Consider the following 17,961-nt stretch of genomic DNA (forward strand, 5'->3'; position numbering starts at 1 on the left):
CATGCGCTGCTGAGCGACTGTCGGCTTTCCCCTTTGTTCTAGTTTAAAAGCTGATCTATCTCCTTTTTAAAGGTTATCGCCAGCAGTCTGGTTCCACCCTGGTTAAGGTGGAGCCCATCCCTTCAGAAGAGACTCCCCCTTCCCCAAAAGGCTCCCCAGTTCCTAACAAAACTGAATCCCTCTTCCTTGCACCATGTGATTATCTCCTTGTACAGGTCCTTGGTGAGGCTTCACCTGGAGTACTGTGTTCAGTTCTGGAGGCCGTATTTCCAAAGGGACAGATACAGGATGGAGGCGGACCAGAGAAGGGCGACCAAAAAGGTGGAGGGTCTTCATCAAATGACTTATGAGGGGAGATTGAAGAATCTAAATATGTACACCCTGGAGGAAAGGAGGAGCAGAGATGATATGATACAGACTTTCAGATACTTGAAAGGTTTTAATGATCCAAAGACAACGACAAACCTTTTCTGTTGCAAAAAAATCAGCAGAACCAGGGGTCACAATTTAAAACTCCATGGAGGAAGACTCAGAACCAATGTCAGGAAATATTTCTTCATGGAAAGGGTGGTGGATGCCTAGAACGCCCTTCCGGAGGAAGTGGTGAAGACCAAAACTGTGAAGGATTTCAAAGAGGTGTGGGATAAACACTGTGGATCCATAAAGTCTAGAGGATGTGAATGAAGTGAAAAGGCATGGGGGCGGCTTGCAGGAATGACGGCTACTACCTGGAGATTAATATCCTTATTCAATAAACATACAACAGTTAATGCGACTCCAACATTGCTCTATGCTTCAACGGCAAGAGGAAATGTGAAAAAAAGGATTTGCATCCACAACCAAACCAAATAAGCCTGATACTTCACTTTCAATGATATCCAGCATAGTTCTCTGATTCAATGGCAGGGGGAATGATGAAAAGATGATTTAGATTCGGACAACAAGGACTGAATTGCACAGGCTGAATAAACATGCGAGGGAGTAGCTTGCTATGATGGTGGTTACTACCCCTAACTAATTAGCTAGATACTTCACTTAGATGCAACTCTAGCACTGCTACCCCTAACCAATTAGCTAGATACTTCACTTAGATGCAGCTCCAGCACTGCTAACTACATCGATGGCGGGGATGGAAGGGAAATAGAACCAAAAAGTTATTTACAAGGGACAAGAGTAACAGATAAGTATGAAAAAAAAATAAAATAAGTGTGAAAGCTTGCTGGGCAGACTGGATGGACCGTTTGGTCTTCTTCTGCTGTCATTTCTATGTTTCTATATATGTTTAAAAATGAGCAGTCTAGGTGCAGCATATTGTTTGCTGATAGGAGTGGAGACTGATTTCAGACGCGGTTTAATACAGGTAATTAAGTCCTTTGTTTGTCACCACAGGTCTATTTTTACATCAAACCCGGTCAGTTTTTATCCATTTAATTGCTTTTCAGTTTTAGTGATTGTTCACCCACGCATATAGTATGCTTAAATAAGAGCACACATTTTACGTTTCCCCACATTACAATCATGTTCGTGTGATTTTGCTATAGCTTGTAGGAGTAAGATGGAAAGCATGCACAGCTTATGTAAAGAATCTCATATATGTAGCGGTTTCATGAGAGCAGTGATGAGGGATGAGTATAAGCATATTGAGCTAGACATAGACCAATAATTATTGCATCACTATTTACAATTGGAACCACATATTCCACTCCACCTGGGCACAGCAATTTTTAATTTTCCTTTCAATGTTTTCTTTTCTTTATTTTTTCCCCTTTTTAGTTTATTATTACAAGTCCTTGTTTTTGTTTTGTCACACTGTAAGATGCATTACAATCTTGGAGCAGCTGTCATTATCAATTTAAAAGTGGAGCCTTTTTTATTGCTTCAAATCTGAGAGTGATGAGCATCATCAACACCTATACTATCAAGTAAAGACAGGGTAGGTTAGTTGCAATATTTATATTAATCTAATAGTATTGCCTCATCTGATCCGGTGACCCTGACATCGCTTTGCAATATTTTACATATGTATTAGCAGCAGTTACATGTTTTAGTAGAAGCACTAATTTTCAATCTTTTGTGGGTGCCCACCACTGCCGGTGTTTCATAAATTCAACATATTTAATCTGATATAAGTATGGCTCATTCATTAATGGAGAAATTACTTACCTGATAATTTTGTTTTCCTTAGTGTAGACAGATGGACTCAGGACCAATGGGTATAGTGTGCTCCTGATAGCAGTTGGAGATGGAGTCAGATTTCAATCTGACGTCAGCACTACATATACCCCTGCAGGAAGCTCTGCTCTTCAGTATTCTCCTCAAAAAGCAATTGTGGATATATGTGTGTTTGAATAACTTGGTTAACTTGATTAACTTGATTAACTGGAACTGATTGACGTGAATTTTAGCTGGAGACTGCCAGTGCACTCAACCGAGAAATGCCGACACCAGCTAATTATGGGTGTCCCAACTAGAGGTAAAGCGTGGCTTACCCGTGCTTGTCTTGCTCTCGGGGATTGTCACCCGAGGTTTCCGTATTCTGAGGCAGCCATGGGCGGGATACTGAGTCCATCTGTCTACACTAAGGAAAACGAAATTATCAGGTAAGTAATTTCTCCATTTCCTAGCGTGAAGTAGATGGACTCAGGACCAATGGGATGTACAAAAGCTACTCCCGAACCGGGTGGGAGGCTGCCCGTGGCCCGCTTAGTACTGCCCTTGCAAATGCTGTGTCCTCCTGGGCCTGAACATCCAGGCGGTAGAACCTCGAGAAGATGTGAATGGAGGACCACGTCGCCACCCTACAGATCTCAGTGGGTGACAGCATCTTGGTTTCTGCCCAGGACACTGCCTCGGCTCTGGTGGAATGGGCCTTGACTTGTAGAGGTGGAGGCTTGCCTGCCTCTACGTAGGCCGCTTTAATTACTTCTTTGATCCAGCGGGCTATGGTTGCCCGCGAGGCAGCTTCCCCTTGTTTCTTCCTGCTGTGAAGGACGAATAGGTGGTCTGTCTTTCGTACGGATTCTGATCTTTCCAGGTATCGGTCTAGAAGTCTGCCGAAGTTAAGATAGCGAAGGAGGCGTGAGTCTTCCGAAACCTTATGCTCGTCTGGACATGGCAGCGATATGGTTTGGTTTAGATGGAAATGAGAAACCATCTTTGGAAAGAAGGAGGGGACAGTGCGTAGCTGTATGGATCCCGGTGTGAATCTGAGGAACAGTTCCCGACAGGATAGTGCTTGAAGTTCGAAGATGCGATGGGCTGAACATATTGCCACTAGGAATGCAGTCTTCAAGGTCAGGAGCCATAGGGACAGACCGCGTGAAGGTCTAAAAGAAGCTCCCGCTAGGAAGTCGAGTACTAGATTGAGATTCCATAGGGGTACCGGCCACTTTGGAGGTGGTCGGATTTGCTTGGCCCCTCTCAGGAAGCGGGAGACATCTGGATGGGAAGATAGACTGATACCGTCCACTTTGGCTCTGAAGCAGGCCAGCATGACCAGTTGAACCTTGATGGAGTTGAGAGACAACCCCTTTTTCAAGCCGTCCTGCAAAAATTCCAGGATCATGGGAATTTTGACTGTCCGTGGAAGGATGTCATGGTCTTCACACCAGGCTTTGAATATTCTCCATATTCGTATGTAAGTTAAAGATGTGGAAAACTTGCGTGCTTGGAGCAAGATGTCGATCACTGCCCCCAAGTATCCGCTCTTCTTCAGGCTAGTCCTCTCAATGGCCAGACCGTAAGCGAGAATCGAGTTGGGTCTTCGTGGAGGATCGGTCCTTGCTGCAGCAGGTCCCTGTGTGGACGTAGACACAGGGGGTTCCCCTCCAGAAGTCTTTGCATGTCTGCGTACCACGGCCTTCTTGGCCAGTCCAGGGCCACTAGAAGTACTAGCCCCCTGTAGTGTTCTATCTTGCGGATGATCCCGCCCAGTAGTGGCCATGGAGGAAAGGCGTACAGCAGGTTCTTCCTGTGGCCAGGTCTGGACCAGGGCGTCAATCCCCTGGGATTGTGGTTCTCATCTGCGGCTGAAGAACTTGGGGACTTGGGTGTAGGAAAGGGTTGCCAAAAGATCCATGGCTGGAGTTCCCCAGCGGTCTATTATTAACTGGAAGGCTGAGGGTTGACAGTCTCCATTCCCCTGGGTCTAGACTTTCCCTGCTGAGGGTAATCACAACGATGTTGTCTTTTCCCACGATGTGGGCGGCTAAGATCCCTGTAGGTTTTCTTCTGCCCACGCCATTAGGGAGTCTATTTCCAGGGACACCTGTTGGCTTCTGGTTCTTCCCTGTCGATATTTGTAGGCCACTGTTGTGGCGTTGTCCGACATGACTATGACAGATTCGCCCCGGTGTCTGTGACTGAAGCATAGGCAGGCTAGTCTGACTGCCCGAGCTTCCAGATGGTTGATTTTCCATCCCGACTCTTCCTTGTCCCATTGTCCTTGGGTCGTCAGTTCCTGACAGTGGGCTCCCCACCCTCATAGGCTCGCATCCGTGGTGAGCAAGACCCAGGTCGGTGGGGATAGCCTTACTCCCTTGCTCAGGTGGTCTTCTTGTAGCCACCATAGGAGCTGGATCCATACCTCCGCCGATAACTGGAGGCGGATGGTGTAGTCCTGGGACATCAGGTTCCATTTTGACAGTAGGGAACGTTGTAGTGGTCGCATGTGGGCCCTTGCCCATGGTACAACTTCTAGGATTGATGTTATGAGTCCGAGGTCTTGGAGGTAGTCCCATACCATGGGGCGAGCATCGTTCAACAGTTTTCTCAACTGGTCCAACAATTTCCTTCTCTTTGTGGGGGGAAGAATGACCTTGTCCTGTTGGGTGTTGAACCGGACTCCCAGGTATTCCAGAGATTGGGAGGGCTGCAGACAGCTCTTGGTTGCGTTGACGACCCATCCGAGGTTCTCCAGGAAATTCTTGATTCTGGTGGTCGTCTGATGACTTTCCTCTGGAGATTTTGCCCTGATCAGCCAATCGTCCAGATATGGGTGAACGAGGATTCCTTCTTTCCTCAGTGTCGCCGCCACTACGACCATGATTTTGGTGAACGTCCAAGGGGCTGTAGCTAGCCCAAAGGGTAGCGCTCGGAACTGGTAGTGATGGTCCAGGATCGTGAAGCGTAGGAAGCGCTGATGATCGTGATGGACCGGGATGTGCAGATAGGCTTCTGACAGGTCCAGGGAGGTCAGAAATTCTCCCGGCTGTACTGCCCTTATGATCGAGTGTAGGGTTTCCATGCAGACGTGTGGTACCCTCAGGTAGCGGTTGACCGACTTGAGGTCCAGGATGGGCTGGTACATTCCCTCTTTCTTGGGGACAATAAAATAGATGGAATAGTGTCCAGTATGTCATTGGTGCGTGGGTACTGGTGTTATAGCCTTTAAAGTGAGCAATTTGGTTAGTGTGGTTTCCACTGCCGTCCTCTTGGAGGGGAATGGCAGGGAAATTTCACAAATTTGTCTGGAGGGATGCTGTGGAAGTCCAGAAAGTATCCCTCTCGAACGATGGTTAGGACCCATTTGTCTGACGTTATCTCGACCCATCTTTGGTAGAACTGGGCAAGCCTGCCCCCTATGGCTTCTTCCTATGGATGGGTCTGTTGATTCTCATTGCGGGGTGCGGCTGGGGCCTGGACCTGAGCCGGCTCCCCTCTTGTTGTGTTTGTTTTGAAAGGACTGGCCCCTGCCTGCGGGGCGAGGTGCTTGGTATGTATTCTTGTATGGTCTGAAACGCTGTGATTCTCTGCCCCAGGATGTTCGGGGAGAGGGGTGTTGGCTTTTCTTGATCTTGTCCTCCAGTAACCGAGGTACTGGAGATTCGCCCTATTTGTCGGCTAACCTCCAGTTTGCTTCCAAAGAGGAGGGTTCCTTTAAATGGCATTCTCGTGAGTTTCATTTTAGAAGTCGCGATGGCTGACCAGCTTTGGAGCCAGAGTTGCCTTCTGGCTGCCACAATGGATGAGATGCTCCTGGCTGAAGTGCACACCAGGTCGGAAGTCACATCCGTGAGGAAGAATATTGCTGGTTCTAATTTTTTGACGGGCATGGTGGTGTTTCTGACCATTGACAAGCATGCGCGTGTCACCACAGCACAGCAGGCAGCGATCTGTAGTGTCATAGCTGTTGCATCAAATGACTGTTTAAAGATAAATTCCTGACATCTGTCTTGGGCATCCTTGAGTGCCACTCCTCCTTCGACTGGAATGGTAGTGCGCTTTGTGACAGCGCAGACCATGGCGTCCACTTTGGGAATCACCAGGAGTTCTTTGGCTGAGGGTTCCAGTGGATATAGGGCTTCTAGGGCCCGTCCTCCCTTGAAACTGGCCTCCGGAGCGTTCCATTCCAGGTCGAACAGTTGCTGTACGGCTTGCAGCAATGGGAAATGGCATGAAGCCTGACGGAGTCCGACCAGAAGAGGGTTCGTCTTTGGCTCCGCTGTGGCGCTTGTGCCTGGGATGGCTAGCTCCCTCAGGCTCAGGGACATGAGGTCTGGTAGTTCGTCTTTGGAGAAAAAACACATCATGGTTCGGTATGGTTCCGTTCCTGGAGGGATTTCCCCTTCCTCCAGGGAGTCTTGGTCTTCCTCCGAGGATCTGTGTCCCCTAAGGTTAGGCTTTTGTCCGGGGGAGGCATGTCTCTGGGAGGCCGAGAAGGACCTGGGAGGTTTGGCTCCTCTAGTGGAGGCTGTGGCTATGTCATCGGTGGCGCCGATTGCACCTGGACGAAGGTTTGCAGACCTTTAAAGAATTCCTCCAGGAAAAGGTTCCTTGGTCTATATTGAACCCAGCGGCATTTCCCGAGGGCCCCGTCTGGAGGGCCAAGCTGGGATAGAGAGGTCCGGGGGTACTATCAGTGGATCCGGATTCCTGTACTGGCTGGGGAGGACCTTGCCCCAGGTTCTCCCAGAGCCGTCTCGCACTGTAGGCACAGGGCAGTAGCCTCTTCATGCTGCGCAGCTCTTATGTGGCAGGCTGGGCAAAGGGCTTGTGCTTTGGCTTTCTTGGCCGGTGGTGCCATGGTTTGTGCGCGTAGGGGCGTTCAAACCCGGTCTGTGCGTTTATACACACTCGCCGGGAGGGCTTAGATATGCGCTTCTGGTGCGCCGAGGGTGTGCGTGCAGGCTGCGAAAGTGTGACATGCAGGCTGCGAAAAATATGCGTGCAGGCCGGTATGTGTGCTTAAGGGGGATGCGTGCGCAGCTTTGCATGCAGCCGAACTTGTGCGCCTAGCGCTGTTGAGTGTGGCACTATGCACCCGGCACCCTCATGCGCCTCGCTGTGTGCATGGCACTTATGCGCGCGCCACTGTGCGCACACGTATGTTAGGCGCCCGGCTCACCGCTGTGCGCACGGCTCAGTTAGGCGGACAGTACGGCGATCAAGGGGGGGGAATGGTGCTGGCAACCACGCGAGTAAGATGGCGACCCCCACCCCCACCCCCGGAGGGTCTCCACGTGGGAGGACCCTCGAGCTGGATTGGGGTCTAGCCTGGACGGGGCTGCTCAACCCGATGGGATAGATGCCATCGGGCGATCTGTGCAGCTATCCGAGCCTCAGAGAGTTTTCTACATTACTTTGTCTCGGCGCTTCCCGGTCTCGAGCCGGGCGGTCTCCGGCTGTGGGGGGAGAGGGAAATACCTTCACCGCCATGTATCACCATTTAGGTATCACCGCAGGAGTGCGGGGCTCATCTTGTAGAGGTAAGATTTTGGAATTTTCTTTCTTCTTTGGTTTGGATTTCCTAACGCTGAGCAAGCATGTGTAGAGTCCCAAACTGCTAAGGAGACGGATAAATACTGAAGAGCAGAGCTTCCTGCAGTGGTATATTGTAGTGCTGACGTCAGATTGAAATCTGACTCCGTCTCCAACTGCTTAACAGGAGCACACTATTACCGATTGGTCCTGAGTCCATCTGCCTACACACTAGGAAATATAGCCTTTATTATCTACATGTATCACATCAGAGGTTCTCTATTCATTATCTGGCACTATGCACTTTAGGTTCATTTTTATTTTTATTTTTACTTTTATGTTTATTTTTTATTACTGTTTTTTCAAAATGTTTTTTATTTTTTCAAACATATATATGCATACTTTTTTAGATGATTCATACTGTACGAACGTGCTACCAGATTTCAAGTGCTTCAATTGCATGCAGGTACAACATGTTATTATTCTCTAAACAATGTCTTCATCTTGAGTGACATATCCATGATTCTGATTTGTATTGTTTATTCTAACACGATATATGGACTTAGGTTGCTTTTTTTGGACATTATCAATCTGAATTTTACTTTTGGTTAGAAAAACATTACGGGGCAGATTTTAAAAGACTTACGTGCGTAGGGGGGTTACGCGTGCCGGGCCTATTTTCAAAAGGCCCGGCGACAAGCGTAAAGCCCCAGGATGCTTGTGAGTCCCAGGGCTTACAAAAAGGGTCGGGGCATTTGCGGGGCGTCAGGGGGCTGGGCAGGGGTGTGGCCAGAGGCCTCCACATGGCTGCTGTGCTAGGGGATCTCGCACTGGCAGTTGGCTGGTGCGCGCAAGTGACGCCTGCCTCTGGCAGGCGTAACTTGTGAGATAAAGGTATAGAGTTGTTTTTTTTTCCGGGTGGGCGGCAGGACAGGTAGGGGAAGGGAGGGGAAGGGAGGGGAAGGTGGGCGGAAATGAAAGTTCCCTCCGAGGCCGCTCCGATTTCAGAGCGGCCTCGGAGGGAACGAGGAAAGAAAGCCCAGCTAATCTCCCTGAGGGCTCGGCGCGCGCCAAGGTGCACTGGTGTGCATCCCCTTGTGTGCGCCGACCCCTGATTTTATAACATGCGCGTGTGGTTTTTATGTTACCATTTTATATGTTGTCTCACATTTAATGTCTTTATGATTTTTAATTATTTTTTTATTGATTTAATGTTGTCAAATTATGTTTGTTTCGGTCTTGTAGCCCCTGAGGCAGCCCCAAATGTAAGGGGCAAAACTCGGCCAGAGTCGGGCTTTGCTTATAATACTTCGTCTCCACTGATAAAGTATTCTGATCGGACATCTGGCATCTTGTTATGAACATTCCCGCCCGCGGGCTCCCCCGCGAGCAGGCTCACTTACTGTTGCTGTTTCTTCGCCGATGCGGCAGGACGCTGCAGTCAGCCTGCCCACGCGGCCCTGGAGACCGCCCCGGATTCCCCTCTCCATTGCGGCCGGTGCCATGGGTCTTCTGCCCCCCTCAGCACGGCTGGGAGAACGCCGCAGACGTCATCTTCTCCGCGGCGTGGAGGCCGCATCCCCGGGTCGGAGTAGCGGCTGGAGTCGCCCCCGAGGCCTCCTGCAGTGGCTGGAGCCGCTGCCGATGTCAGGGCCTGCGTCCAGGCCAGCCCTGCCTCTTTCAACGTTGTATGTTGGTGCAGGCTGCTGTCCGCGGTCCTGCACAGCTTCCTGCTTCCTCCTAGGCGCGCGGCCACGCCTCTCTGCAAGTTTTAAAGGGCCAGGCACAGGAAGTGTGCTGGCCCCACCTTTGATGGGACTTCCTGCTTCAGCCCTATAAAGGGCTGCTTCGTCAGTCTGTTCTTCGCCTTGCATCGTGGTGACTTCCCTCTGGAGGCCCCTGCCAGCCACAGCCTTGTAAGGTCTTCTGTTCTCCGTGGAGCTCCTCGTCTTCGTTCCACGTCTTCGTGTCTTGATGTTCTGCCTGAGGTCCCTGACCATGTCCTGATGTTCTGCCATGATCTTCCTTGTCCTGATGTGTCTTCCTGTCCAGGATGTTCTTCCCTGCATCTTCATCTGATGCTCTTGAGCCTTCCGTACTGCCGGCCGGATCTCCCAGTGACGCGGCTTCGTCTTGGAGATGCCGGCAGTGGACTCCGGTCCCTGTGCTCCTGAGCCTCTGTTCCCGCCAGCCATGGGGGAAGCTTCGGATGACACCGGTTTCGTCATTGGAGTTCCTCTTTGCCTGGACCTGCCCGCGCTTGTCCCGCTCTCCTCGTGGTCCGTGACCAGCCTCCAAGGGCTGTGTAGGGCGTGTAGTGGGACAGGGTGGTCCGTGACCAGCCCATTGGGTCTGCCTGTGAAGGTGGGCTGTGTAGGGTGCCCTGAAAGACAGTGCCAAGGTCCTCCTGCCTTATGTCTTGCCTTGTTGGATCAAGTTCCTGTCATGCCTGTGATGCGGTCTGCATCAGCAAGTGTCTTCGCCAGTGATGCCGTCTGCATCAGCCCAAGTGTCTTCGCCAGTGATGCCGTCTGCATCAGCCCAAGTGTCTTCATCAGTGATGCCGTCTGCATCATCCAAGTGTCTTGTCTGCGATGCCATCGCATCGACCATAGTCCTGTCTTCATGTCAAGGCCGTCTGCCCTCAACCTCAGGCCAGGCCTGCTGCTCCATGCTGCTCGCAGCAGGTCCGAAAGGGCTCGGAATGGTCGGAGGACCATTCACTTCCAACATCCTTGGATGTTGGCTTTGGGAGTTTGCCGGCCTGGCAGAGGGTAAGACCGTCAGCCATGTGGAGCCACCGTCAACCCTCGGCTCGGCCCTGAAGGTCTGGGTCCGGGCTGAGGCCCATGGGCACACTAAAAACACCCCGCTCTCATCACATCTATTCTACTTTGTTACCCCAACTAGTGAAATCAGGACATATGGAGAAGCCATTCTAGCAGCAGGTGAAAACACTAAGGACTGAAATACAGGCTATAGTGTGTACTTGCCAGTACTCAATTTGTTAAGATATAACTCCCTGTAAAAAAATAGGCCTATACAGATCATCTCTGGTGGAGTGAGATACAGATAAAGTGAACTGCTGTGGGCTAGACTACCTTCAAAACAGTTTCCCAGACTATTTTTTTAAATTTATTTGCCACATTTGCTTTTGGTTTTACAAACATTCAACACCACCAACCCCTCCCCCCTCCGGACACAAAGGTATGAATATTCACCTTTTTGTAAAGGACCGTTAAAGGTATCTGCGATACTGAAAATCCCACAAGTTTTCTCAATTCAGCTGGCACATTATTTAGCTCCACCACATGGATAGGAACACAGTGAGCAGGTTTGGTGTCATATCCACTGTCAAACAGATTCAAGAGGGTGGCCTCATCAATATTGTATTTTTCTCCTCCCTGAAAGAGGGAAAATAAGTTCATAATTTTACACAATGGAAATATAAAAAAAACCCAAAACATTCATTGGAAATAAGTTCCAACTGTCATACAACAATGATACTTATGGGTGAAATTCAGGGTGCACAAGTAGCATGTTCCAAATATGGCTCCCTACCAAAAGCTGCCAATTCAATGTCAGATTTTAAAGGGAAGAAAGTAGATCCTAATCAGGGATAAGACCCATGGTACTTCAGGTTTCAGACCCTCTCCTTCATAAATGGCAAAGGAGAACCAGGACAGAGTCTGACAAGGATGAAAGCTCAGGTGCGAGGGAATTTGATTCAAGCTAAAAAAGTAAAAACGCCCAATAGGATATTGTTTGCATACAACCTTGTACAGCTCCTCCTTTTCCTTAAGTTTTACTCATGTTTACAGATGTATCCTATATGTACACAATGCTAAACCCTATGGTCTGTATTTTTCCACAATGTATACTCAAAACATGATTGAGGCTGATATTCAAAAAGAGCTGAGCTTCTAAATTTAGGACTCTTCGGAGGGGGGGGGGGGATGGGTTGTCATTCATCAATTTGCGATAGGCCGTTATCGCATGCGATAACGCTATACCACATGCAATAAACAGCGCATCGCTAATTGTGTATGCAAATTTTAATTTTCTAGTCAGGTGGGAGGAGTGTGGGCAGGGTTCAGGGAATTAGGGGCTGGTAGCGTAGCTGCGTGCCACCAAGTATCACACTTTAGCGTGGGAAATTTTGCAGCAAATATCTACTCTTTTCTTTTGGGGGCTACGGGAGAAAAAGGGTATTAGCACAGCTGAAATTGTGGTGTGGAATGCCGCTTGCCTTAATTTCCGACGCGATTTGGCAGGCTGCAAATTTGCCTTGCCATGGCCCCTTTTTGTAACACGGCCGCCTTTTTTTTGCTACAAACATAGCATTTTGATGAATCTAGCTCCAAGTTAGGCTCCTATTTTCAGACAAACAGGAACCTAGGGTGGTCCATATGAACTGGATCTTTTCTGTAATTCTACTTTGCAAAATGCCCTTCCTGTGGAGCTCCACGATATCTCATAAACTTTATCGGAAAAGGTTAGAAGTTCACTTATTTCACCTAGAATTTTCTTAATTTTCCTCAGGACTCCTACTGCCTTTTAATATGTACTGATGTTTGTTTTGGCATGTGTTAGAGCTGTCTTATTGTTTAGTCATGCCTATGTTTATGATATAAGCTGCTTACCATGGTTTGTCCAATATAAGTAGAATATAGCAACTTTTAAATAAAGAATAAATATTCAAAGGCATTTAGCTGGATAACTGAGTTTTCCAACTAAATGCTGACTTTTGAATATTACTACTACTTAACCAGCTAGATTTTAGCCAGATAACTCATCAAGTTAAAATGTAGCTAGATAGTGTAGAGACATTCCTGAGCAGAGTTAAATTAGCCAGCTGGATGACTTATCCAGCTAACTCTCAGGCCGATTCAGTACGGTGCGTAGCCCCTGTCTGGATGCGCGTTTTCGACGCGCTATTATTACCCCTTATACAGTAAGGGGTAATAGTGTGAGGGAGGCTTGCAGGGAAGACTGCTACTACCTGGAGATAATACCCTTATTCAATAGACATACACACGGTAAATGCGACTCTGACAGTGCTCTATGCTTCAACGGCAAAAAAGGATTTCCATTCACAAAAAGCGGGGAGTAGCTTGCTTGTTATGGCGGTTACTACCCCAATCCAAACAAGCCTGATGCTTCACTTTCAATGCATATCCAGTGTTGCTCTCTGCTTCAACGGCAGGGGGAATGAAGAAAAGATGATTTTATATTCCGACAACAACCAACAAGGACTGAATTCCACAGTCTGGATAAACAAATAAGCATGGGTGTAACTTGCTCGCTACAGCGGTTACTACCCCAAATCAATTAAGCCTGATACTTCACTTTCAATACATATCCAGAGAAGCTCCCTGCTTCAATGGCAGGGGGAAATGAAGAAAAGTGGATTTATATTCAGATAACAACCAACAAGGACTGAAATGCACAGGCTGGGTAAAACAAGATTGCATGGGTGTAGCTTGCTTGCTACGGCAGTTACTACCCCAGAATCAATTAAGCCTGATACTTCAATTTCAATACATATTCAGAGAATATCCCTGCTTCAACGGCATGGCAAGGGAGAATAAAGAAAGTGGATTTATATTCGGAAAACAACAAACACTGACTGAATGGCACAGTCTGGGTAAACAATAAGTGTGGGATCAGCTTGCTTATTGGCGAGGTAGTTACGATCCCTAACCAATTAAGCTATTTACTTCACTTAGAAGCAGTTCACGCACTGCTCTCTACATTATGGCAGGGGGGAAATGGAAATAGAGCCAAAAGGGTACTAAAGGCCAAGAGTAACAGATAACAACAACAAGGACTGAATAGCACAATGCTGGGTAAAACAAATAAGTGTGGGAGTAGCTTGCTTATTGCGGCAATTACTACCCCTAACCAATTAAGCTAGATATTTCACTTAGAAGTAGTTCCAGCACTGCTCTCTACATTAATGGCAGGGGGGAAGGGAAATAGAACAAAAGGTTACATTAAAGGCGGGGGTAGAAGGGAAATAGAATCAAATGGGTACTAAAGGAAGAGTAACAGATAAGTATGAGAGAGTGAGGAAAAAAAAAGTGTGATGGGCCATTTGGTCTTCTTCTGCTGTCATTTCTGTCATTTCTATGTTTTCTATGAGGAAAACGCGTGTCCAACCCCACAAAAACGAATAGTGCCCCGCAACATGCAAATGCATGCTGATGAGCCTATTAGTTAGTCCCGCGTTTTCTGTACACCCTCTGACTTAATATCATAGCGATATTAAGTCGGAGGCCCCAAAAAAAAATAAAATAAAATAAATCGTAAAAAATATCAGCCCGCGGCTCGCGGGTTGGAAGACGGATGTTCAATTTTTGCCGGCGTCCGTTTTCCAAACCCGTGGCTGTCAGGCTGGTTCAACAACAGGACGCCAGTAAAATTAAGCAATCGGCTGTCAAACCCGCTGACAGGCTGCTTCTGCCAATAAGGAGGTGCTAGGGACGCACCTGGTGTCCCTAGCACCTCCTTATTAGCGCGGGCCCTCATTTGAATACTCAATCGCGTGCCCAGGAAAGTGGCCTGGGTGCGCGTTGGGAGAGCGGGCGCTTGCCTTGGAGCGCCGGCTCTCCCGGGCGATTTACTGAATCGGCCCGATTGATAATGCCATAGAGTAGTTCTAAAGTCATCTAGATAAAATATCTAGCCATCTTTAAGATATATTCAGTGCCGTTGTGCCACTGAATATCCCAACAAAGTTAGGTGTTTAAGTTTATCTAGTTAACTGTTTATTTATTTATTAGTTTTTATATATCGACATTTGTGGGTACATCATGGCGGTTTACAATATAACTGAAGGAGGAAATTACAAAAAACCAGGGTGGGGGGAAGAGGGAGCAGATAGGAAGAGAGAAGGGGGCGAGAAGAAGAGGGAAAAACAGGAGAGGAGATAAGGAACAGTACCTAATGGAAAACAACAGAGGAAACATAATAGTAGCATGCAAATTATATACTCAATAAGGGACAGTGTGTAACCTTATCCACTGTGAATAACCTTATATAAATTATACACTCCAAAAGTATTATATACAATAATAACAAAAGTATCAAGCCCATCAGTGGCTAAATATTGCCCCAATATCTCTTCTTCAGCCACTCTGTAGTAGATTTACTTGAATGTTTAGGGTCGTTATCTTGCTGCATGATCAGCTTTAGCACATGGACAGATGACCTGACATTCTCCTCTAAAAATTTCTGATATAAAAGCAGAATTCACGGTTCCATCGGTGATGACAAGCAAGCCAGGTACTGATGCAGCAAAGTAGGCCACACCACCATGTCTGGCAGTAGGGATAAAATTCTTACTTTTGGAGGCAGTGTTTGTGCTTTGCCAAATGAAACATTTTGTTAGTGTGACTGAAACATTTAATTTTTGACTCATCTGTCCAGAGAATATTATTCCAGAATTCCTGTGCATCATCTAGATGCTCTTTAGTGAAACTGAGGTGAGCAGAGCTGTGGTTTCTTCTTAACTATTTTCTCATGAACACCATTCCTATGCAATTCTTTCTGATGTGGATGCATGAATGCTCACATTAGCTGTAGCAAGAGAGGCCTGCAAATCTTACTTGTTAGACTTGGAGTTCCTTGTGATTTCATGGATGAATTTCCAATTTGCTCTTGGAGTGAATCTTGGCAGGACAACTGCTCCTGGATAGAGTCACTGCAGTCGTCACCTTTTTTCCATCTGTAGACTATCTATTGTTTAGAAATGGGTCTTGTAACCCTGTCCAAACAGATCAGCATCAACTGCTCTTTTTCATAGATCATTTCATCTCCAAAATATAGAGAAAGTTATCAATAAGCAACTCACTGAATTCCTAGACGAAAACCAACTCAATATTCTCCCCATCCCAATATGGATTCCGCAAGTACCATAGTACTGAAACTCTACTCCTAACTCTCGTCTGATACAATCCTAAGAGCTTTAGATGCTGGTCAATCCTATATACTTGCCCTGCTGGACATTTCCTCGGCATTTGATACAGTCAACCACAACATCCTTTTAATCGCCTCTCTCAAATTGGCATTACAGGCACAGCACTAGGTTGGCTCGAATCTTTCTTAACGGCAGGAAATACAGTGTAAAAATTGGCCAGCATGAATCCAAACCTAAAAATCTGCTACAGGAGTACCCCAAGGCTCCTCCCTATCCTACACACTTTTCAATATATACCTCACTCCTCTCTGTCGACTGTTAATGAAACTGGGTCTCTCGCACTTTATATAGCAGATGATGTGCAGATCCTAATCCCTATCAATGACTCCCTACCCAATGCGCTCAAAACCTGGAATACTGTGCTAATGGAAATTAAGAGTCTACTAACTGAAAACTCACTGGCAATAAATACCAACAAACAGAGCTTCTCATTATTCTTCACAAAACAACAACCATGCTAGCCCGACTCCACTCTCCATATCTGACCATCACACGATACAACAAGTTGCAGTCTTGCGTCATAATTGACAATCATCTTACTTTAAGAAAATTCATCAATTCCACCATTAAAAATGGTTTCCACAAACTTCATACTTTGAAAAGGATAAAACCACTACTACACCCAAAATGACTTCCAGACTGTACTACAGGCTACTATATTATCTAAATTGGGACTACTGTCAACTCCTTATTACTAGGTCTACCAATAACTCAATACAACCATTACAGATGCTACAAAATGCAGCTGCACGCTTGCTGACTAACACGCACCGCTTCGAACCACATTACTCCAACTCTACAACTCCTACACTGGCTTCCAATTGTATCTAGGATAGCATTCAAAGTACTCACCCTTATACACAAGACATTATATAACCAAGACATGCATTGGTTTTCTGAGTTCTTTACATTCCATACTTCAGACAGACCAATTAGAAAAACGCACCAGGCTAAGCTAACTACTCCAACGCTCAAACAGATAAATATGTTCTCAACGAGAGAACGAACATTTACAATAGCTGGAATCAACCTGTGGAACAAACTGCCCACTGATCTGCACCTGGAACCCTGCCACAAGAAATTTAAACAGAACTTAAAAACATGGCTGTTTAAACAAGCCTACAATCTGTGATCCTGTCCCTTCAGATTAAAATATATATATGACATTTATATAATTCTATCTTCCCATTCCAATCTATCTCTTGTTTAATAACGCTAAACACACTTTGGCGACTTATTTACTCGCAATTTTATTAATATTGTTATTTATCTATCAACTAATTCTGACCTTGTAAGATCTGTACTGTTAATAATGTACCATTAATTTTGATATTCCGGCTCTTTACGCCCCTGCCAATCTAGTTTAGTTTAGTTTTTTAAATTATATTATAATTTAATGTTATCAGCGATGTATCATTTTTTTTTAAATATTTAATCTTTATGAATTTCCAAGTTTACAATAACAAAAAAAATCTTGTCATAAAGAATATAAGTGCATTTTCAATGAGCTATTAAAGAAACAAAAAAAAGGGGAAATGAATGTTAAATCATTTTCCATACATGCAAATTCTCATCCATTATATGCACTTTCACATTATAGAGGAAATATAGTGGGGGCGTATGGAAATACGGAGGAGTCAAATCTATAAGCAATTTAAACTTAAACATTGGTCAACCAAGAGTATATATTCATAATTATTAACCCCTCATTGATGTTTACGACTGTCATTGGATATTTAGAGCTCAAGAATTCTCTCAACTGTGGTATATTAAAGAAATATAAGGAGACCCACGCCAACCAATAACACACTTGCAAGGGTATTCACAATAAAAACTAGCGCCCATAGCTAAAACTTCGGGCGATGTATCATTTTAATTATGTTAGATTGTAAAGCTTGTTGCTAATTTATGTTCATTATAAACCGAGGTGATGTTTGCTAACGAGCCGCGGTATATAAAAACCCTTAAATAAATAAATAAATAAATAAATAAATAAAATCCTTTGAAATTTCTTTGACCATGGCATGATGAGTTCCCATTAACTTTTATGGTGAAGTCCAAACTTAAAATCTTTTCTATGCATAAACTCAATTATGCAGATTTACTTTGCAGGGTGGCTTATTTGTTACCCAAATATTTAAGCACCTAAGAATAAAATGAAGAATATCATATGGCCTCTGTATCAATCCATAGTAGGACCAAATCTTGAGCATTATGTGCAGTTTAGGTCCCATCTGAAAAATGACACAACAGAACTAGGAAAGGTGCAGAGAAGGCAACAG

At 46.0% G+C, this 17,961-nt stretch overlaps 1 protein-coding gene across 5 annotated transcripts in view; it reads right to left on the reverse strand.

The window, feature by feature from the left end:
• The window catches only part of FAM47E (family with sequence similarity 47 member E), a 184,174-nt gene that overhangs the window by 49,854 nt on the left and 116,359 nt on the right, over positions 1-17,961 (reverse strand). For 4 of the 5 annotated variants that reach the window (XM_029599863.1, XM_029599872.1, XM_029599852.1 and 1 more), the window contains exon 5: positions 10,920-11,102. The exons of the other annotated variant lie outside the window; for it this stretch is intronic. In XM_029599863.1, the coding sequence (XP_029455723.1) occupies positions 10,920-11,102 (183 nt within the window). The remainder of the gene's footprint in view (positions 1-10,919; positions 11,103-17,961) is intronic. 5 annotated transcript variants of the gene reach the window in all.

The sequence above is a fragment of the Rhinatrema bivittatum genome, chromosome 1 (assembly GCF_901001135.1).
Source record: "Rhinatrema bivittatum chromosome 1, aRhiBiv1.1, whole genome shotgun sequence".
Lineage (NCBI taxonomy): Eukaryota > Metazoa > Chordata > Amphibia > Gymnophiona > Rhinatrematidae > Rhinatrema > Rhinatrema bivittatum.